General features: G+C 42.6%; 1 protein-coding gene across 2 annotated transcripts in view; it reads left to right on the top strand.

Moving 5' to 3' along the window:
* The window catches only part of CPNE8 (copine 8), a 1,123,798-nt gene extending 1,099,816 nt beyond the window's left edge, over window positions 1–23,982 (top strand). For both annotated transcript variants that reach the window (XM_078679874.1, XM_078679883.1), the window contains one exon: window positions 21,343–23,982. In XM_078679874.1, coding sequence (XP_078536000.1) covers window positions 21,343–21,531 — 189 coding nt within the window. In that variant the 3' untranslated portion in view covers window positions 21,532–23,982. The remainder of the gene's footprint in view (window positions 1–21,342) is intronic.
* The last annotated feature ends 468 nt before the right edge of the window (window positions 23,983–24,450 follow it).

Below are 24,450 nucleotides of genomic sequence, written 5' to 3'. Positions count from 1 at the left end.
TTACCTCACTACTGCTTTATACTCTGATTCAAGCATGTGAATCTATGAAAGTTCCAATACTGGAGTAAGAAAATAATTTCCTTACCTATAACTATGTTTCTCCCAGATTGGAATCTTTCATAGATTCACATGTGACCGACCTTCCCTCCTTAAGTGTTTCTCCTGCACTCGTGCTTGAAAAATCAGAGGGGTTGGAGCTCTCCCAGGAGTTTCCTACATGCCATGGAAGCCTTATTGGCTGAAGTATAAGTTTGGTCTCTTTTTTAAATGTACAATATAGGTTGCAAAATAGAAGGGGCTTAGGGCCTTCATGCTCTATCTTTTACATTGTATTGCTAGTATATGGTACCTGGGGCTCCCATCTCTATGACGGGAAATGATTCAAGCATGTGAATCTATGAAAGATTCCAATATTGGAGAACTATAATTACAGGTAAGTAACTTATTTTCTTCCTTACCGACCCTCCCATTCTCCCCGCTCTGCGAACTGAGTCTTCATTGGACAATAGGCTGTTTCTATATGTGGCTCTACATTTTGAGCGTGGAAAATAGTCATGGAAGAAACGGACATTAGCGCTTTGGTGAGGGAGTAATATGGACTCCTTCGATGACACATCCGGTGGACGATGTCGATACGGATTCATGCGACGCCCTCTACCAACGCTCGGACATGCTATGGGAAACAATTTCCAGATCAAGTCTCGCGCCGTGGAAAGATTGTAAAGTAAGAAAACCGTGGCTAGATCATGTCTCTACCAGACAATGTGTTACCAAAGGTAAGTAACTTGTTAATTACTGTCTTGTTCCTGATCTTCTTTAGGCTCAAACATCCACACCTACATAAATGCCTAGGCATAGGCCTAGACAAAGGAATAGGTGTACACTACCATGGGAGTTTTTATCTATCAGTCATGAGGGATGCTCATCGTGCAGGAAGATGAACCTGAAGGTGTTAAAGGAGTGAGAAGCCAAACTTTACATTGCCAAGGCGAAAAAAGAGAAAAGGAGTCGAAAAAGATCAAAGTCTAGTTCTTCGGCGTCGCACGACTCCAAGAATAAGCATAAGAAGAATAGGAGACATGCTTTTTGACGTCGTTCTTCGTAGTCGGTGGTGTTGAATTCACCTTCACCTGCTCCTCGACGTTGAGAAAAGGACCTTGTTTCTCCTTCACCTTTGGTGTCTCCTCAGGCGACTCCAGCTCACTCTCCCTTCCTATAAGGGGACTGCAGAGCAGGTACCAACGTCACTATTCTCGCCATCGAATCCAGCTGATGATGATGAGGTTCCTTCGGCTCCGGCTGTTCCACCTGTGACTCCAGCGGCTCTGATTCCAGAGGTACCTTGATCGGATCCGGAACCTGCTTCTTACCCTCAGTTTCCGACGCTGGGTTCCGAGCCCTCGTATTTTTTAAATTCGATGTATGGTGTTTTCACCAGGGCCTCGTACCCCTCATTAGCACCTTCCGGTCCCATGGGTCCGTTGGCTTATAATTTGGGTGTGCCTCATCAGTATCCTCAGGCCCCCTTTATGCAGTTTATGCCAGAGACATTGTCCTGGTCTTTTCTGGCTCTTAGGATGTCGACGCCGTATGGGCAGTCTCCTGCGCCATCCCGTGGAGCTTCTCGGATTCGCACAGCGCCGCTTATGGATCCACCTTCGACGCCGCTTCAGGAGCCATCGACGCCGCGCGTGGCTCCACCGATGCCGCAACCGAAGATGCGCTTGAGAAGAGAGGCGCAGAGGTTAGTGGAGGAAGACCAGTACTGGGATTAAGAGAGAGAGGAAGGAGAGGTGTATGACACTGAGGATGCTTTCGAAGACTTTGTGATGCGAGTGGACTTGATACTTTCCAAGAGTGGGACTTTGTTTCTCAAAAGGCTTCTCCCTCTATGGATGTTGCACCATATCACACAGTTATTAGGAAGGCTGCGGAACTTTTGGACTTGCAGCTTCCTGTAGCAGATTATAAACCTAATATTCTCACTGAGGTGCTTCATTCGCCTTCGGTGATTGAGCTTCTTTTGCCATTTTATGATGCTCTAACTGAGCCGATATCCCCTCACCCTTCTCCTGAAAGTCTGGTGGTGCAGGCTTCTTGCTCGAAGCAGTCAACAGGGGCGTTTTCACAGACCCCCGCAGACAGGGACTCTAAGAGGCTGGAGCAGTCTGCGAAAAAGGTATTTTCTTCAGCCAGTATGGCATTAAAATCTACCAACGCTACTTGTCTCTTGGGCAGGTATATTCATGCTTTAATGGACTCTGCGAAACAGCTTCTCCCTAAGTCATCTGAGGAGGACAAGGGGAATCTGAGTACGGTGTTGGTGGATGCTCAAGCGGCTGCTTGCCAGGTTATCCAGTCTGGACTGGATACAGCAGATTCAGTTGCCAGGGTCATGGGCTTGTCTTTTGCAACAAGGAGGCACGTTTGGTTAAAATCTTCAGGGTTCTCTCCTGCAGGCTGCTCTTATTGATTTGCCATTTGATGGTTCCAAGCTTTTTGGTGAAAAGGCGGACTTTGCCCTGCAGAGATTCAAGGACAGTAAAGCAACTGCAAGGTCTTTGGGTCTGCAGACTCTAACAAGAGGTTATGGGTATAAAAGATACCGTGACTTTGGGAAGTCTTCCTTTCGTGGATCCAGACAACCTCAGCAACAGCAGCAAAACCAATTGTATAAGAGCTACAGGGGTAAAGGCAGAGGTCGCCTTCGTGGAGCCGGGCGTCAACCCTCTTCCTCATCTACCTCCCCAACCCCTCCTGGTAATGCAGGAAAGCAGCCCTAGATCCGCCATCCTGCATCATGTGGGTACCGTGGGAGGCCGGCTTACCCATTTTCTTCCAAGATTGGAGGTTAATCACTTCGGACCTTTGGGTTTTAGATCTTGTGGAAAATGGGTATGCTCTTCCCTTCAGGGAATTCCCTCCTCCTTACCCTCCTTGCCAGGGGTTTTGCACAGTGGATCATTTGCTACTCCTTCAGAAGGAGGTTCTTACCCTGTTACAAAAAGGTGCAATAGAGGTGGTTCCGGAGCAGGAAAGGGGTCAGAGATGCTACTCCCGGTATTTTCTGATTCCCAAGAAGGATGGCAGGTTACGTTCTATCCTGGACCTCAGAATCTTGAATCTATTTCTCAAGCAGGAGAGATTCAAGATGCTCACCCTCGTGCAGGTTCTTCAGGCGCTGCAACTAGAGGACTGGATGGTGTCCATCAACTTGCAGGATGCGTATTTCCACATTCCAATCCTGAAATCGCACAGGAGGTATCTCTGTTTCACACCTTCTTCTCCATCTCTGGCCCCAATGGATTCTCCACGTAAGGATATTGGGGGTTTACACAACCTGCTAGAAAGGGCGGCAAGAAGATTTGCTCTTCCTATGCCTACTAAGAAAATGGACTGTTTTCTCTATGACTTCAAAGAGCCATTTCCAAAAAGTGTTAGATCCATGCCTATACCCGGCTGCATTGGGGAAGAGTGTCTTAAGGACATGAGCAGTCCAGCCACAGGTCTCCTGCAGTTAGACAAAAAATGTAAAGCCCCAGAGGGCGCTCTGGCATGTCTGACTGGCCATCCAAAGCCGGATTTGGTCATCATTCAAGCTGCTGAATGCAGATCTCAGAACCCATCTGCCCCAATATCAGCTCCTCCAGACAAGGAGGTTAGGTGCCTTGATAACATCCACAAGTGGTTCTCATCAATGTCAGCGCTTATTGTCAAGGAAACCAATTCACTAGCCTTCCTAGACAGATATGATTGGCAGCTGTGGGCTGGAGTGGCTCCCTATGTGGATCAAGTACCAGAGAATGTTAGATCTGAAGCTAAGAACATTTTACAAAAGGGGGAATGCACATCTGCTGAGGTCATAGACTGTGCCATTGATATCACCATACTGCTTTCAGACAAATGGCAGGTTGGCTTGACATGATTAGCTTAAAGCTACTTCTTTTAGGCTAGAGGTACAAAACAAAACACTGGATCTTCCATTCGACAGAGAAACTCTGTTTGAGAAACACATTGATCAAGCCCTACAAACCATGATGACGGACACAGACATGGCCAAACCGCTAGGCAGTCTTCAAAAAAACTGCCCTTTCGGGGTTCCAGAGGGAGAGGGCTCCTATCATACAGAGGAGGTTATCAACAATATTGGTACCCTTCCTACTGTTCTATCTCCCAATAATTTACACCCATTACAGAGGCAACCACTCCAAGCTGCTTTCCACAGAACCATGCCTAGAGGCAGAATTGGACGTCACGGAAAAGACACCGGTCGCCGCCATTGACGATTCACAGAATCCGGCTGTTCCTTTTATTTCCCCATTTAGGCTACACAGATGCATTTACCATCATCTTCAAAGTTTGCAGTAGATAACATCAGACCAATGGGTTCTAGACCTTGGCCAATTCGGTCACACTCTAGAATGTATCTAAGCTTCACCATAAAATCCTCCTCTCCCCTTCCTTACAAAGCACTTACAGCTTCTCAAATTAGAGCTCAAGATCATGCTCCCGAAGGGTGCAATAGAGGGAGTTCATATTTCCCAGCGAGGAAAAGGATTCTACACTCGTTTCTTCTTGGTTCGAAAAAAGAAGGAATGACAACTAATCCTCTATCTCAGAGACATCAACATCTACCTCATAAAACAAACATTTTGCATGGCCACTTTGCAGGGTAACCTTTTACTTCTAAATCACAGAGATCATCGGTCAACCCTCGATCTTCAGGATGCATATTTTCACATCCACATTCATCCTACCCACAGAAAGTACCTAATATTCTCAGTAGCTGGCAATCATTTCCAGTTCTATGTTCTTCCTTTTGGCCTGAAGTTGGCTCCCCAGATATTCACAAAATGTTTAGCTCCGGTAACAGCTTTTTTTCAAGAAGACAAAAACACCAGATGTTCCAGTACTTGGACGACTGGCGAGTCAAAGCGTGGTCCAGCCGAGAAGCACGGAAATAAACAACAGCTCACATAAATCTGTTCAAAGACCTAGGGCTCACCCTGAATTGCAAAAAATGAGTCCTGCGACCATCAAAAAGCATTGTGTTCTTATGGGTAAAATTGGATACTACATTCAACAAGGCATACCTCACATCAGAGAGACACTCAAACTAATATAATTGGGAAAGTTGATACAAAGAAGACAGTCTCTTTCAGTACGCCTTTACAAATCGTTATTAGGAATGATGTCATCATGCATCCCTTCGGTAAGTACTGCCTGATACGAATGCAACGACTTTAGGTGGAAAACGATGCTCAGTGGATTCAGACCACTGGCTCTTTCAACAACATCATCAAAATCACCCCAGCTATGATCAAAGCTCCAACTTTGTGGACACTATCAGAACACCTCTCATTAGGCCTTTCTTTTCTTAGCATTCCATCTCCTTTAGTCACGACCACCGACGCTTCCCTGGATAGATGAGGAGCGTACTTTTAAGACCTACAAATAAGTGGTATGTGGCAAAAACCTCATCAACATTGCCAGATCAATCTGCTCGAGCTCAGAGACATGCACCTGGCCTTACAGGCTTTTCTTCCAAAGATAAAGGGTTCCTCAGTCTTCATTCGTACAGACAATATACAACGATGCATTACGTAAACAGGCAGGGGGATACCGGATCACTTCCCCTTTCTCGAGATTGTCAGGACATCTGGGATTGGTGCCTTTGTCACATGGTGCAATTTTCAAGCAGAACATGTCCCAGGAAAACAGAATGCTATAGCAGACATACTCAGCAGATGAAAAACCTCTTGCCACGAATGGGAACAGGACCAGGAAACCATTGATCAAATGTTCCCCCATTGGGACAAGCCAAAGCTTGATCTTTTTGCAACCCCCCCAGAACCTCAAATGCCAGTTCTTTGCAAGCTGGCATCATCACCGGGGAATCATAGGGGAATGCATTTTCGGTGGCCTTGTCCGGCATATTTGTTTACGCTTTTCCATCCATTCCCCAGATCCCAAAGGTTCTCACAAAGATGAGAATGGAGCATTGCTTGTTAATTCTAATAGCCCCAAGGTGGCCTCGCCAAAACTGGTTTGCAGAACTTCTCTTGTTGTCACAGAAACTGCATATCAAACTCAAAGTCTTGCCCTGTCTCCTGACGAGGGACAGAGGTCAGGTTCTGCATTCAGATCCCCAGTCTCTTCATCTATCGGCTTGGTTCCTGAGCACAGTGAGTTCGGCCATTTAGAAATCCCTCCTGAATGTAGGAATTTCTATTCAGAGCGGGCAGCAACAACAAAACGTATTCTTTCAAGTGTAAACTATTTTATTTATGGTGTCAGCAGGAACAAGTACACCCTTCCTATTCTTCGGCTGTGCAAATCTTACCATACTTGCTACTTTTGGTATGCTCAGATCTAGTTCACGCATCCATCAGAGTTCACCTAACGTCCAAATCTCAATTCAGACAACCACCCAATTCACTTTCACTTTGGTCGTCAAGGATAATAAAGCAATTCTTCAAGGAATTATTTAGTTTTTTTTCCACTAAGACCTCCTCCTCCATCTTGACATCTAAACACAGTGCTTTCACAGCTCCTTAAGCAACCTTTCGAAGTCATTCACAGAGCGAAACTAAAGCACCCATCCTGGAAAGTAGCTATTCTTGAACCCTAACATCTGCCAGGCGAGTTAGTGAAATTCAGGCTCACTATTCAAGAGCCTTTTCTACAATTCAGAGATGACAAGCTAATCCCACGTACAAATATAAAGTTGATCCCTAAATTCCCTTACGACTTTCACATCAATGAGCCTCTCACATTGAAGACCTTCTTTCTAAATCCTTCCACCCTCGCGGAAAGAGCTCTTCATTCTTTGGACATAAAATGATGCATCAAGTTCTACATGGATAGGACCAAAAGCTTTTGAAAATCCAACTACTTATTTGTGACTTAGAGTGCTCCTCAGAAAGGGCAGCCCCATTCCAAACAAAATATTGAAAGGTGGATATTTACAGTGAGTTTATTCTGTCACCAAGCAGCAGGAAGGCTATTGCAGACTACAATGCATTCCACAAGAGCAGTTTCAGCATCAACAGCTTTATTTGCTGGTGTGCCTCTCCAGGACATTTGCAAGGCAGCTTCCTGGAATTCACAGCATACCTTTACACAACACTACTGTCTATTGTACTCCTCAAGGAGATGTGGCAGTAGAGCAGGCAAACCTGAAACATCTTTTCTGGTAAAGGTGAGCAATCTCTTTCTTCCCACCATCCTTTTTTACTAGTTCTGTACATGTTTAAAGTAGTATATGTGTTTTCTTATGTACATCATGCTCAATGTTTTTAGTATGTTTTTTCTCACATCATATGTGATATACAGTTTGATACATGTCTAAAGAACTATGCTTATGTCTCTGTTTATGCTATGTTATGAGATGGTCTCTGCAAGGGTTATCCCTTTGCAACTGGATTTTTCCTCACTCACATTACAATTTACCTCACTACTGCTTTATACTCTGATTCAAGCATGTGAATCTATGAAAGTTCCAATACTGGAGTAAGAAAATAATTTCCTTACCTATAACTATGTTTCTCCCAGATTGGAATCTTTCATAGATTCACATGTGACCGACCTTCCCTCCTTAAGTGTTTCTCCTGCACTCGTGCTTGAAAAATCAGAGGGGTTGGAGCTCTCCCAGGAGTTTCCTACATGCCATGGAAGCCTTATTGGCTGAAGTATAAGTTTGGTCTCTTTTTTAAATGTACAATATAGGTTGCAAAATAGAAGGGGCTTAGGGCCTTCATGCTCTATCTTTTACATTGTATTGCTAGTATATGGTACCTGGGGCTCCCATCTCTATGACGGGAAATGATTCAAGCATGTGAATCTATGAAAGATTCCAATATTGGAGAACTATAATTACAGGTAAGTAACTTATTTTCTTCCTTACCGACCCTCCCATTCTCCCCGCTCTGCGAACTGAGTCTTCATTGGACAATAGGCTGTTTCTATATGTGGCTCTACATTTTGAGCGTGGAAAATAGTCATGGAAGAAACGGACATTAGCGCTTTGGTGAGGGAGTAATATGGACTCCTTCGATGACACATCCGGTGGACGATGTCGATACGGATTCATGCGACGCCCTCTACCAACGCTCGGACATGCTATGGGAAACAATTTCCAGATCAAGTCTCGCGCCGTGGAAAGATTGTAAAGTAAGAAAACCGTGGCTAGATCATGTCTCTACCAGACAATGTGTTACCAAAGGTAAGTAACTTGTTAATTACTGTCTTGTTCCTGATCTTCTTTAGGCTCAAACATCCACACCTACATAAATGCCTAGGCATAGGCCTAGACAAAGGAATAGGTGTACACTACCATGGGAGTTTTTATCTATCAGTCATGAGGGATGCTCATCGTGCAGGAAGATGAACCTGAAGGTGTTAAAGGAGTGAGAAGCCAAACTTTACATTGCCAAGGCGAAAAAAGAGAAAAGGAGTCGAAAAAGATCAAAGTCTAGTTCTTCGGCGTCGCACGACTCCAAGAATAAGCATAAGAAGAATAGGAGACATGCTTTTTGACGTCGTTCTTCGTAGTCGGTGGTGTTGAATTCACCTTCACCTGCTCCTCGACGTTGAGAAATGGATCTTGTTTCTCCTTCACCTTTGGTGTCTCCTCAGGCGACTCCAGCTCACTCTCCCTTCCTATAAGGGGACTGCAGAGCAGGTACCAACGTCACTATTCTCGCCATCAAATCCAGCTGATGATGATGAGGTTCCTTCGGCTCCGGCTGTTCCACCTGTGACTCCAGCGGCTCTGATTCCAGAGGTACCTTGATCGGATCCGGAACCTGCTTCTTACCCTCAGTTTCCGACGCTGGGTTCCGAGCCCTCGTATTTTTTAAATTCGATGTATGGTGTTTTCACCAGGGCCTCGTACCCCTCATTAGCACCTTCCGGTCCCATGGGTCCGTTGGCTTATAATTTGGGTGTGCCTCATCAGTATCCTCAGGCCCCCTTTATGCAGTTTATGCCAGAGACATTGTCCTGGTCTTTTCTGGCTCTTAGGATGTCGACGCCGTATGGGCAGTCTCCTGCGCCATCCCGTGGAGCTTCTCGGATTCGCACAGCGCCGCTTATGGATCCACCTTCGACGCCGCTTCAGGAGCCATCGACGCCGCGCGTGGCTCCACCGATGCCGCAACCGAAGATGCGCTTGAGAAGAGAGGCGCAGAGGTTAGTGGAGGAAGAGCAGTACTGGGATGAAGAGAGAGAGGAAGGAGAGGTGTATGACACTGAGGATGCTTTCGAAGACTTTGTGATGCGAGTGGACTTGATACTTTCCAAGAGTGGGACTTTGTTTCTCAAAAGGCTTCTCCCTCTATGGATGTTGCACCATATCACACAGTTATTAGGAAGGCTGCGGAACTTTTGGACTTGCAGCTTCCTGTAGCAGATTATAAACCTAATATTCTCACTGAGGTGCTTCATTCGCCTTCGGTGATTGAGCTTCTTTTGCCATTTCATGATGCTCTAACTGAGCCGATATCCCCTCACCCTTCTCCTGAAAGTCTGGTGGTGCAGGCTTCTTGCTCGAAGCAGTCAACAGGGGCGTTTTCACAGACCCCCGCAGACAGGGACTCTAAGAGGCTGGAGCAGTCTGCGAAAAAGGTATTTTCTTCAGCCAGTATGGCATTAAAATCTACCAACGCTACTTGTCTCTTGGGCAGGTATATTCATGCTTTAATGGACTCTGCGAAACAGCTTCTCCCTAAGTCATCTGAGGAGGACAAGGGGAATCTGAGTACGGTGTTGGTGGATGCTCAAGCGGCTGCTTGCCAGGTTATCCAGTCTGGACTGGATACAGCAGATTCAGTTGCCAGGGTCATGGGCTTGTCTTTTGCAACAAGGAGGCACGTTTGGTTAAAATCTTCAGGGTTCTCTCCTGCAGGCTGCTCTTATTGATTTGCCATTTGATGGTTCCAAGCTTTTTGGTGAAAAGGCGGACTTTGCCCTGCAGAGATTCAAGGACAGTAAAGCAACTGCAAGGTCTTTGGGTCTGCAGACTCTAACAAGAGGTTATGGGTATAAAAGATACCGTGACTTTGGGAAGTCTTCCTTTCGTGGATCCAGACAACCTCAGCAACAGCAGCAAAACCAATTGTATAAGAGCTACAGGGGTAAAGGCAGAGGTCGCCTTCGTGGAGCCGGGCGTCAACCCTCTTCCTCATCTACCTCCCCAACCCCTCCTGGTAATGCAGGAAAGCAGCCCTAGATCCGCCATCCTGGATCATGTGGGTACCGTGGGAGGCCGGCTTACCCATTTTCTTCCAAGATTGGAGGTTAATCACTTCGGACCTTTGGGTTTTAGATCTTGTGGAAAATGGGTATGCTCTTCCCTTCAGGGAATTCCCTCCTCCTTACCCTCCTTGCCAGGGGTTTTGCACAGTGGATCATTTGCTACTCCTTCAGAAGGAGGTTCTTACCCTGTTACAAAAAGGTGCAATAGAGGTGGTTCCGGAGCAGGAAAGGGGTCAGAGATGCTACTCCCGGTATTTTCTGATTCCCAAGAAGGATGGCAGGTTACGTTCTATCCTGGACCTCAGAATCTTGAATCTATTTCTCAAGCAGGAGAGATTCAAGATGCTCACCCTCGTGCAGGTTCTTCAGGCGCTGCAACTAGAGGACTGGATGGTGTCCATCAACTTGCAGGATGCGTATTTCCACATTCCAATCCTGAAATCGCACAGGAGGTATCTCTGTTTCACAGTTGGGTCGCAACACTACCAGTTTGCGGTCCTTCCGTTTGATCTCACTACCGCACCTCGAGTCTTCACCAAGGTAATGGCAGTGATGGCTGCCCGTCTCAGGAGGTCGGGGATTCCAGTGTTCCCCTACCTCGACAACTGGCTGTTGAAGGCAGAGTCTCCAGAGATGGTGAGTCTTCATTTGCAGGTTACAGCCCAGCTGTTGTACAAATTGTTTTTTTTGATAAATGTACCCAAGTCTCACCTGGTGCCCTCTCAGCGCAACCTGTTCATAGGGGCAGTACTGGATACCACCGTGTGTCGAGCATTCCCTCCTCTGCAAAGGATTCTCGACATTCAGGAAATGATTCCCTTGTTTTACAATGAAGCGGTTGTTCCAGTTCTGAAGGTCCTTCGCCTGCTCGGTCTGTTCGCTTCCTGCATCCTGCTGGTCAACCATGCACGCTGGCACATGAGGGCGCTCCAGTGGTGTCTCCCCAGGCAGTGGTATCAGCACAACGGAGATCTCGGGGAGTCAGTCAGGATCTCCAGAGAAGCTACAATGGATCTGTCTTGGTGGAGCGTGTAGGGCAATCTTTCTCAAGGAAAGCCCTTCCATCTTCCTCCATCGGTGACCACATTGATAACGGATGCCTCCACTTTAGGGTGGGGTGCTTATCTGGGGGATCTGGAGATCAAAGGTATTTGGTCTCTAGAGGAAAGATTGCTTCACATCAACCTTTTGGAATTGTGGGCGATATGTTTGACGCGCAAGGCCTTCCCCCTTACATCCACGTTCAGTCGGTTCAAGTCCTGACGGACAACACTGCCGCGATGTGGTATGTCAACAAGCAGGGAGGAGTAGGGTCGTACCGTCTCTGCAGAGAGGCGTTGCAGCTCTGGTCCTGGGCGCATGACCATCGGATTTGCTTGATGGCAAACCATCTGGCCGGGGTGCTGAAAATGCGTGAGACAGTCTCAGTCGGCAGTTCTCCGTCGACCACGAGTGGAGGCTTCAACCGGAGGTGGTTCGACACATCTTCCAGACGTGGGTGGACCTGTTTGCCACTCTTGAGAATGTTCACTGCTCGCACTGCCTGTCATTTTGCAGTCTCCAGGTTCCAAGGCAGAGAGCGTTGGGGGACCCGTTTCAGTTGAGTTGGAGTTCACAAGTCCTTTACGCGTTTTCTCCCATACCCTTTATTCCTCGGGTTCTGAGGAAGATTCGCCAAGACCGGGCCCAAGTTATATTGATCGCCCCGGATTGGCCAAGAAAGGTGTGGTACACAGATCTACTTCACCTCTCATTGTACTCTCCGCTCCGTCTCCCTCTCAGGGCAGACCTCCTCTCTCAGATGAAGGGGCAGGTTCTACACCCCGCCTCCAGAGCCTGCACCTTCATGCCTGGAAATTGAACAGGGTAACCTGAATTCTTTTTCTCTCCCACCTGACGTGGTGGATGTCATTTTATCGGCCAGGAGACACTCCACCAAGTCTATCTACTCCTATAGGTGGTCAAAGTTTGTTAAGTGGTGTGGAGAGAAATCTGTTGATCCTCTGAAAGCGCATCTTTCTGATGTTCTTTGCTTTTCACTTCATTTGGCTCAGCAGGGCTGTGCTGTAGCCACTGTTAAAGGATATTTGTCGGCTTTGTCGGCATTTCTTTTTTTGCCCGATCAACCTTTTCTTTTTAAGTCTCCAATAGTCTTAAGGTTTATCAAGGGGCTTACTGACATGTTTCCACACACTCCTTTTATTATGCCCCAGTGGGATTTAAATTTGGTGCTAACTTTTTTAATGGGTTCCACTTTCGAACCTATGCATAGTTGTCCTTTGACACTACTGACATTCAAAACTGTCTTTCTAGTGGCTATCAGTTTGGACAGGAGGGTGAGTGAGCTCCAGGCTTTGAGTTCAAAGCCTCCTTTTCTGACCATACATGCTGCTTTTCTGCCTAAGGTGGTGACTCCTTTCCACCTAGGTCAGTCCATTTCCCTTCTACTTTCTATCCTCCCCCTCACCTATCCAAAGAGGAGGAGAGACTTCACTGTTTGGATCCAAAGAGGGCGATCAGCTTCTATTTGGACAGAACAAAGGACTTCCGTCAAGATGACCAGCTATTTGTTGGATATGCTGGTCGTATGAAAGGCAAAGTGGTGCACAAGCGCACTTTATCCAGGTGTAAGTAATAAAGTTTATTTGTTGGTTAATTAAAATCATTACAAACAAGAAGATCCACCAAACATAGGATAATTATTGACGATTTTAACATTATGATAAAAACCTTCCGTAATAAAAGAATAAAATACATTATGCTTGCGGCATCCAAACTAAGGTGCCTTATGCTAGCAGCAAATACTATACTTGCAACATCAAAACTAAAGTGACTTATGCTAGCAGCAATTATTATAGTTGCAACGATTTGCCATTAACAGTTCACAGACAAAAACAAAGTGCAATGTGCATTCAATACCAAAGGTAGTTTGCTGATAATTCTAACAGTTTGATAAAAGCTTTCCACAACAAAGAAATGAAGTGCATTATACTTATGGCATCCAAACTAAGGTGCCTTTTGCTAGCAGTAAATATTATGTTACAACATTGTTACTACTTGTTACTACGAGTAAATACCTTTACAATTAATTAAAAATGTTTTATACTAAACCTAAGTTCCAGCGCCCTAAGCCAGTATCACAGTTTTCTTCATAGAGCCTATAACCAAACGGCCAAAACAAAGTGCGTTGTACATTCTGTGCAAAAAAATAAAAATAAAAAAAATATAAATTCTAACAAGAGAATTAAAGTGACATGTGTGATGCTTTAAAATAGAATCCACAATTATAGGGTAATTCTCAATACTAACCGATTTATAAATTACCTAAAAACAGTCTTCCTAAAAGACATTTAAGAACCTTATAGCCAAACCAGTTCTATCTACGTACTTTTTTACAACGGGAATCCATTTACTTATAGTGTCTACTCTATGAAATTTCTTTTCTGCAATGATGATAAACTTAACAAATAGATGAATACGTTTAATGTCAACCCCTCTTAGACAGGCAATAATTGCATTCCTACATGTTCTAACTCCCAATTCGTTAAATATCGGTTTGAGGATAGACTTCTGCGCCTCTGACAAGATTGGGCATATAGTTACAATGTGCAATAAGGTTTCATCACTCAGCCCACAGAGCCTACAGATACTCGTTTGCCATTTGTTCTCCCATTTTGGAGTTCCGTCTTTAGTCGGATATCTCCCAAACCTTAGGTGCATAAATGTATTCTTGATCAAAGGTCTTATGTGATATAACAGATAAGGTTGGGGTGACAACTTGTTAAAAGTGTTGGCTATTGTCCATGAGTGATTTTTTTTCCTTAGTTCCTCCTTATCCGTTATAGAAGACAGTACAGCAGCCGTTTGATTAGTTACTCTCTTAAAGGCTATTTTACTCATCACTTCACCTTCTAATTTTGAACATTCAAAATTACGTAAACATTCATTTAAGTAAGACTGCCAATTCCTCGAGTATTCACCTTTCGAGATCTCGGGCCAGCGCGGCTTTGCTAATGATCCCTCCTCTGCTCGAGCTAATGATCATAAGGACTTTAAAAATGTAGATTGTCGGGCCAATAACTGGTTCCTTAAACCAAATTCAAGTCTTATATTGGCACGACTAATATATCTAGGAATCCTAAAAAACTATTTATATGTCCTTACTTCTATATCGTCGAGCAGTTTCGCATCTTTGCCCCGAATGATGATGGAACAATAGTCCAAAGATGGAATCAACTTTGCTCTCATCACCCTCATTAGATGTTCATAACTGGGGCATGATAGTTTATCCCTCAATTTTCTAAAGGCAAATGCGAGAGAGGAGCCCATAGCTTCAAGATTATTAAAATGCTGCCTAAATGTCATACCGTCATCAAATGTAATTCCCATATATTTATATGATTTTACATTTTCAATAACCAAACCATTAATATTCCATTCTTTTATTCTTGGTTTGCCTTTTCCCATTGTCATTATTTTAGTTTTGTTTATATTAATTGTTAAACCATTTTGTGTAACATAAGAGTTAAAAGAAACAATTAATCTTTTTAACCCTATGACCGTTTGACTCAATAAAATGGTATCGTCTGCATATTGCAGATATTTAATCTCCCTACCAGATACCGAAGGTGAGTGTGCATTAAGATTTTTTAAATGGGCTGGGAGATCGGCCATAAAAAGATTAAAAAGGCAAGGAGCCAAAACACAACCTTGTTTCAATCCGACATTAGTAGCTAGACGACGGGTCGTATGTCTACCGTCGCCAATTTTGATCTGTACCCAGGTTTCGGAGTATAATAGTTTAATCATTTTTAAAAGTGTTTCCGATATACCCCAATTCATTAACTTCCACCAAAGAATATTTCGGGGCACAGAGTCAAAAGCAGCTTTTAGATCAATAAAGCACACATACAATCTTTGTTTCCTACTTTTGGCTCTTTCTCCTGATAGTGTTAATAAAATCAAATTAGTACAAGTTGATTCACCCTTTCTAAAGCCAGTTTGAAAGTTAGGAATCAACTCCGCTTTACTAGCCCATAACTCCAACTCATCCAGCAGGCAACTGGCAAAAATGTTCGCATCTACACTTGTGAGTGTTATTAAGCGATAGTTTGCCGGATTATCCTGGGGGCCGCTTTTATATATTGGTTGAATGATACTTCCATGCCATGATAACGGAATAAGGCCTGATTTAATCACATCATTAAACAAGAGCGTTAATAGCTCTGGCCAATTCCTTAATTTAGCTTTAAATATGGCATTCGGCATTCCATTAGGGCCTGGCGCCCCATTAGATCTAATCTTGTTTATAGCTTTTTTTACTTTTACGACCGACCAAGGCTCAATATCCACACTGCTTTGTAGGTGATGAGTACTAACATTCCTCTCTCCATTTATTGTCTCATGCATGCAGTTAGGACTATTACCTTTACCGTTGACAGACTGTGGGCTTTGTGTAGCAATTTTCAAATTAAAAAAGTTTACCCAACTTAATTCCTCTACATTAGCATTATTGCTTCTATTATTACCATTCTCAAGGTTATTAATAATGCTCCAAAATAATCTCAGATCTTTGGATTTACAAGCATAGTGTATCTTAGCCCATGTCGCTTCATAATAAGCTTGCTTGGCTTTCCAGATTTCATTCTTATATCCCTGTTTTAATTCTCTAATTTTAAAAGATGTAATAAGAAAACATTAGCTTATTTGCTTTCCTATACAGTGATTCTATTGCTTTATTAAGCCCTCTTTTAAGGTATAGTAATCAATGAGAATACCACCCTGGATTCTTAAGGTTCAATGTTATACCCCTAGAGGGCTTCTGATTAGCAAATTTAACCAGCAGTTCGTCACATAAGGTAGTTCATCTTGTGCATCAAGATATGGTACTCCCTGGCTGGTAAGGAGCCTCCTGTAGGCATTAGAGCTCATTCCACCAGGGCTAACTCGTCTACTTCTGCATTGTCTAGAGGTGTTCCTCTTTTGGACATATGTAAAGCTGCAACTTGGGCCTCCCTCCACACTTTCTTGAAGCATTACTGCTTAGATTCCGAGGTGAGGAGGGACGGCCATTTTGCGCACTCTGTTTTACAGGACTTTTCGGTGTAGAAGGGTAGACACCCTCCTCCGGGGGTTGGATGCTATGGGATTCTATTCATAAGGTGAGCAATCCACAGGCAGATGTATCCATCAGAAGAACAAGTTACTTACCTTCGGTAACGCTTTTTCTGGTTGATACAGTACCTGCCTGTGGATTCCTCACTGACCCACCCACCTCCTCGTTGTCCACCCTTTTATACCATAAAAGCTGAGGTATTAGTTATTTGATGTATTTTTGTGTACTCATGACTTTATTACCTCTATTTTTTTATTGTTGTCTTGTTTGAAGATCAAGCTTTCTTATTTTATTATACACTGTGTGTATTTGTGTGAATTCTGTATACTACGTATGCATTATGTCTATGGTCGATAAGCCCGTTTTGCCTCGGTGGCACGGAAAAAATGGGTGCAATTTACATCAGCACGCCGACGTGGTCTTCTTATGGCTCCGGTGACGTCATGTGGAACCACGTGCGGAGCCATGGCGCTATGACGACCTCGTCGGCACGGAGAGCTATGAAAAAATTTCCGAGGAATGCTGGCGCAGGGGATATTCATAAGGTGAGGAATCCACAGGCAGATACTGTATCCACCAGAAAAAGTGTTACCGAAGGTAAGTAACTTGTTCTTCCTCCTTCCCCTTTCATTATGCCTCAGTGGGACCTTAATGTGGTTCTCACATTTCTGATGTGTGCTCTCTATGAGCCCTTACACTATTGTCCCATCATCCTGCTCACCATCAAAACAGCCTTTCTTGTGGCCATTACATAGGTCAGGAGAGTGAGTGAGCTGCAGGCTTTGCCATCAAAGCCTCCCTCCCTATAGTTTTTTCCTGACAAACTAGTGCTCTGTCGGGACCCAAAAAGTGTGTTTTAGTTCTACCTTGACTGCACAAGAAAGTTCCGGGTGGGGGACCAACTCTTTGTGTGGTATGTTGGTATGATGAAAGGTCAGGCGTGCAGAAACTGACCATTTCTCGATGGATCATGCTCTTCATCAAGATCTACTATGCACTGGCCAACAATCAGGCTCCTAAAGGTATAAGAGCTCATTTCACCAGAGCTAAGACTGTGTTAGCCCAACCAGTTTTAGTCCTGGATATCTGTCGGACAGCCGTGTGGGCATATCTGCACTCATTTAGCAAGCATTACCACCTGGACAGTCAGGTCTGTAAAGACGGGCATTTCACCCATTCGGTCCTACAGGACTTGTTAGTCAAAAATTATCAGCAGACTCACTCACCTTCCAGGATGTTATTACTTGGGTATCTATTCAAAGGTAAGGAATCTGCGGCTAGATGTCTCTATAAGATGAACAAGTTACTTACCTTCTGTAACAACTTATCTGGTAGAGAAAATATCTAGCTGCAGATTCCTCACCGACTCACCCATTCTCCTCACTCTGTACACATATTTCTAGGGTCAGGGCTGATCCCTTTTGGGCCCTAGTTTGGACATACTAGTGTCAGTGCACTTCATGGGTCCGCGCTTCTGATGTGGAAAGTCATGAAAAGTAACTGAAGTCAGCACGCTGAGGTGGCGCCTATATAGGTGACACGAACATCACTTCCGGCGCAGACGCCACTGCCAACACCACGCGAAGCCAGCCAACACCAACAACAGGTGCGCAGGGGTACTGCTCACGAAAAATCTTCTGGATCCTGTGTGATGCCTGGGAGAATTCGAAAGTAGGGACACTGAAGCTAGATATTGTCTCTACCAGATAAGGCGTGAATAAAGATAAGTAACATATTTGTTAATTGTAGAGTGTACATATATCATTTACTCAACCTTTTTACATTAGAGCCTACCAGCACAAGATCATTATATTACACATTTTTTGATCCATGAATACCATAGGAAAAGCTGGGTTTCAAGAGCTTTCCTATAATGAAGGTGAATAATCTCTATAGAAAAGGTGTGTTCTCCCACATGCTGCCTATGAACAGTTGGTACAAGTAATAGTGCTATCGATGATCGCCGGAAATATTCCAGTCCATAGCAAATACTTTTCAACTTTAAGAAATGTAGTCCATCTCTATAAAACGCCTTGTACATGATATAGACCGAATCCTGATTTGCTTGATGATAAATGGACATAAGGGTTTGTTTAACACGGTTCATATATTTCAGGTAGAGACTAAAAGCATACACTGCACTTCGTAACAGCTGGAGTAGGAATTTGCAGAAACCCCAATTAAGATCTTATTTGTCAGGATCAGTTGCTTTACCCCTTTGTGCCTACCAGTGAAAGTCAGGGAAACAAAAAATGTTCTCAGTGCCTTATGGTTTATTTTTTGTCCGCAGTGACTATGACTTCTGTTTTTTAAATGTCAGTTTTGTCTGCATTGACTACCAAACCTTCGGCTGTTTTAAAATGTCATTATTAACCTAACGTCCATTGGTGAGTTGTGAGGAGTGAAGTTTTTCCTGAATGACTCGGTGCATCGGTGTAACTTCAGCAAAATGTCAGTGTCATCAGCATACTAAACAATGATTGGCAAGGCCAATAGATTTGGATGTTTATGCGAGTTGGATGTAAACTTATCTATATTGTTAATCAAACTAAAGAAAATATGAATTTTAATAATATTTATTTAGGTGTTCAGTATCTTTAGGAAATACCCACTCATGTAATGTGTTGGTTTAATTGAAGTCAAGTAATTGAATGACAAAGGTACTCCTTATCTTTCCTTTCACTTTATGACCGGTGAAACAAATGTTTAATCTTTGAAATAAGGAAAGAATTATTGGCAGAGTTAATATTATTTTCATTAGGAAGTTGTTTGCCAGTTGTTACCACATCAACATGTCTCCACAATGTTTGTTGTAGCTTGTATATTGTTTGCATTAAAATGCAGTACAGGAATGTGGGAACTCGAATGAGCAAATCCGCACAATTGACAACACTGAAACTCTTGTTACCTGGTATAATGCAATAATTTTGCAGGCAGAATTGCTAACAACTGCTTCTTCAAAACATGTTTTCAATCATCGTATGAGAAGCCTACCATTCTCCAGTATTGTATCTCTTATAAATTCACATGCTTGAATCTTCCCTGTCATGATAGTGGGAGTCAACAGTGTGCCTGATCCTGTGGAGATGGCAGTTGTAGATGGTGAGTGCTTAGTCGATGGGATCGTATACAGACGATTTTTCTTACATGAGGAATCTCTGAAGGAAGTGTGTGGCGCAGACGGTAGTATTGAGCCAGCTATTTGCTGTAACGTAGAGAGACCAGGCAGGTCTTTGTTTGCCCTGTTCCCCTCAGGCACTTCTCTACTCTAAGATCTAGATTTCTTACATGCTCTGTGGGAAAAAGAAGGCTCTCCTTTTCTTTTCTTAGAGTAGGTATGAGGCTCCCCCTCACCTTCAGAGTCTGAGTCCTTAGCATCCTTCTTCTATTGCATCCAGAGAAGCAGCCTTCCCTCACGGTCTTTCGATGGTTTTTGTAGAAAAAGTATGGCATTACTTGCATTCTCTGGGCTTATGGTCTGGATACAGACAATAAAGACACTCTTTATGTGGGTCCCTAAAATAAAGTGTTGGTTTTCCACAAGTCTTGCAGGGCCTAAAAAACATATTTTAGATGCAGCCATTTTGTAGAAAAAAAAGGCACACACACTTTCTGAACTGTACCCCAGGTGGAGAGATGAACTGCAGGCTGGAAGTTCACAAGGGGAACTGTTGAAACACTATGACTGAGCAGAGTTCAGGGAGACTCCCTAACACACGACATGCAGTAAGAAATCTGAGGTATTGTGGCCCTGCAGGGGATGGAAACTCTATGGTCTGAGCTCTGATTGACTGAAGTTTGGATGTTTTAAAACAAGTTAATAGCTTACTAAATGCTATTGGTTTTCAATACGGATTAGGTTTTTGTACTACTATTTTACTGTTGCAGTGGGACTCCCACCATGACAATAGGGAAGATTCAAGCATATGAATCTATAAATGTTATCAATACTGGAAAACCACAGTGTACAGGTAAGTAAGTTGTTTTTTCCCTCTTACCTATAGTATGTTTTAGTCTGTTTGTGATGCGACAACCAAATGCATAAAATAATGTATCTCTTCTGCGCTCACTTATACTATAATCAACGGTACGTACAAGATCACCCAAACATTTAGTGCATAATTGAAAACTCAGATTTCCATGTATGGAGCCTAATTATGTTGAATTAGAAACACAAATATTAACCCCGCAAAGCAAGCCTTTTTCAATATTGTTTCAAAATAATAGATTGTGATGTAAAAATCAGCCTGCATTTGTTTACTTGAAAATAGGCATTTTGAGATGTTTGCTGAAGCTGTTGAGTGCGTTTTTTAGTCTTAACAGGTAATTCTGTGAACTGGCAGCTTGAGGGAAGAGATGTAGTGGTTTGCAAGGAGTCTTTCCCTTTCGGTGAAATACCAAAAGAAGGAGCGCAGGGAGAGAGTTTGGGTGGAGGGAAAGCACTTATAAATAGTAGTTTTAGGTATTAAAACCCATATGTTACATTGTAATGTGCATCAGCATATTTTACCCCTGCTGTGCCACATCGAGATGTTCAATTTTGTTGAGTAGAGATATCTGTTCGAAAAAGCAACAGTGGCAGAACTCAACTGGCCCAAATGTGATACAAAAGTTCTAAAACAAAACTGGTACGAAATGACACAATGTTTGACAAAAAAAAGTTAAGACAATAGAAGACACATAGTCCCACCAGTTACTGGCACCAGTTCTGTGTGGATGACAACATTGTGCTGGAACAAGATGCAGGGCGGTAAACAGTGACTGATGTGGGCTGGTGTATTGCCCCATTCTCTAGTGGTGTTGGACGTAAATGTGGTTGACAGTTAATCAAGCTAATGGATACAGACTCCGAATTGACAGCCCCTTTATGAATGTGTGTAGATGTATACATTTTAAGCTTTTTTTTAAAAAAATGTTTTGGCTTCTGCTGAAAATACAACCTTAATTTCCTTTTTTTCTTTTTGTTACAGTTTGTACCTTTTCGGGATTACATCGACAGAACAGGAAATCACATATTAAGCATGGCAAGGCTTGCTAAAGATGTTTTAGCTGAAGTTCCAGACCAGTTTCTTTTATACATGCGATCTAGAGGCTTCAAACCAGCCCCTGCACCACCTCCATACACGCCCCCAACTCATGTCTTACAGACTCAGATTTGACACTGCTCTTGAGCATATCATCCTTGACAGAAAAAATGAGCTGCTATATCAGTGCTTCAGTTCAGGGTGCACTGCAAAGAACCCGTGAAAAAAGACCTTTCTCCTGTATTGATTCATGTTTAACTGAATGGGTTTCTGACTCAAAGGGATTCTGTTTACAGACCAAAACTGTAAATATGGTTACTCGAGAAGCTGGACCGTTTTTAATTTTCCAAACTAAATACTGATTCTTCTCTGAGTCATATTTTTTCTGACTGAAAATGTTAATTTCCATGCAATTGTTGGGGAAAGCAAAAGTCACTCTTAATATTGAAACTCTATTGTACTCCCTGACTGTTGTATATATGTATGGGTCTGGGAATACTGTTCCTTTGTCTCAATGTTTACATGTTCCTACTTTTTAAATTTCAATACTTTTATAACTATTCTTAAAGAAATACTTTTGAATATTGAATCATATGTCTTCTAGCTTGCAATAGTTACAGCCACAAAAAAAGCAATATCTCTATAAAGGGTCTCCTAGACAGTGTACTTACTGAATGATGGAAAAACGAGAAGTGAGTAAATGGATTCACTAGGTAATTGCGCTTCTCAAGTGCTTTCCAGTTGCTTTTATGACAAATGCAAATTACAAAAAAAATTCATATGATAGGTTCCAATTTTGCAACCATAAACCCATGTTACTTTTGTCATTTCAAAACGTTCACTTATTTTATATGTTTTAAAAAGATAATGCTGCCAAAAAGAATGTTTTGAAGTCAGATTTAAAATGACAGAGGAGGGGATGTACTGTGACTAAGAAAAGAGCCCAGCTATAGGGATCGGTATGCTCCTTGCTATTTTTTAAAGTGAAGAAAGTCGGCAGATGCAATTTGTATGCACATGCTTTTGAAGTGCAATAAATGGGTTCAATACACTGTACCGATGGAAGGTGTGACGTACTACAGTGGTTAGTCTAATCAACATGATTTTCTATAAACTATGCACAGAATACACTGACAGCATGCCACCCGATCAAGTAATTAACATCACTAAGCGAACCTGTGAGCATTTTCAATGAAGTACATATTTTCATCATCACACATTGATATAGAGCGAGAAAAGCAGAACACCGAGCAAGACGAAGAAAGTAGGAAGACGAACACGTGACAAGGGAAGAGATCAAAGATAAAAAAGAAACTGCAATAGTGAGATAAAGAGACAGGAAGTGTAGGGTGGTGGAAGAAAGAGTCACAAGGTGGAATGAATTAAAACTAGGCAGCGTAGGTATTGGAAAGCCAGAACTTCAGCAGTTTGGGCCTCAGAATGTATTATTATTTGCTGTTGTTTTTAAACAAATGAAGGACTATATTACAAAATGTTTGAAATCAAATTTAGTAACATTCACAAAGACTGGTTTGGAATGCGGTGATACTCTCTTATATGTACGGTTCAAATATAATTTCACAACGATACATTTTCAGCAAAATACTTAATCTGATACATAAAAGACATAAATTGTTTTTTAATGTCTACTCCCCGTGGGTCTTTCAGTTTTGTGTCAACGACTCTATGTGACACTGACTCTCTTGCCTTGGTTAAATTAATTGTAGTTGGTTATTATTTAAAATTGGCCTCTTCCAGTATGGTGTGCATTACAAATAGCCTGCCTGAGCTTTTAGTTCTGTTGTAATTGCTGTGCGTGTCGCCTGATTATGTCCCTACAAAGGGATAGTGATTCTAAGTAGCGTGCTCGAGTTCCTTGTCACCAAATCACTTTCCTGCCATTTGAGATCCACGCATAGGAACATCCAATGAATGAGTCTTGTAAAAAATGCACAAATATGTGGTTTTGTACACAGAAGCTATGTTTAATGAAATACCCAAATATTATACCTGAAATGGTTTGTCCTTTATGAAAAGTAAAATGTTTTTGCATGTACAGTTTTTACAACGAGTGCACAGTTTTGTGAGACTTTGTGTCAAATACAATACATTTATTCTAAAGAAATGGCCTTAAACTCGCACTCAGTTCCTCAAAATGATTGTGAATTGCCTTCAAATATGAAAATATGTTTAATCTTCTGTTAACAATGTATATGTTTTTTAATGTAGTTTTAATTTCCTCAAAATCAATTTTTTTCTACTTTGTCCTTTCCCATATTGCACTGTTTGCCCTACAGTTAGATTGACTTATGGTCTAATAGCATTAACGCAGGAGTTTTGCTTGATAAAAACATATCCGCAATGACTACGGCCTACAACTATATATTGCACAAATCTTCCATTTTTAGTTATATTGTAACTTTTAAAACATGTGTTCCTTTATGCTGGACATTACTTTTGTAGCGTATGCTTGCATTTTGAAAAATGAAATGAAATCTTAATTGTGAATGGCAGATATTTTAATATTAGTTGGAGATGTTCATAAACTTCAAATACATCATTTTTTAATAAAGTATATTGTTTTTGGCACTGCCTAATTGATTTTCTTGTTTACCTAAGTAGAGATTCAAAGCTATACCATGGTGGCATCTGGAAAACAACTTACCACCGCTCGGCCTCCACTTCCATGTGTTTTAACCGCATCTCCCTTCTGCAGCCTCCTTTAAAATATTGACCCCTTTACCGAACCTATTCACATGTAGGCATTCTTTGTACTCCTCCTCTCCTACAGTACACTGTAATGTGCTGGAACATGGAATACGCCTTTGATGTGACTACAATAAGAGCTACTGAAATTTCTGGTCATTGGAATGTTGGAAACTTACCCACCTGGTTAGCATCATGATGATTTATTTTCACAGACGGCATAACAAATGAACGTTTAAATGCAGTGGTGTTACACATGTTGTCAAACCCTCATAAGCCCAATCGTTTTCGAGATCACTGAAAAAGGGCCTTAAAACAGTATGATGTTGAATTCTTTACTTACCTCAC

Source organism: Lissotriton helveticus, chromosome 1_1 (assembly GCF_964261635.1).
Source record: "Lissotriton helveticus chromosome 1_1, aLisHel1.1, whole genome shotgun sequence".
NCBI classification, from domain to species: domain Eukaryota; kingdom Metazoa; phylum Chordata; class Amphibia; order Caudata; family Salamandridae; genus Lissotriton; species Lissotriton helveticus.
Note: the sequence above shows the minus strand (reverse complement) of the source record. Positions and strands in the feature narration are given on the sequence as shown.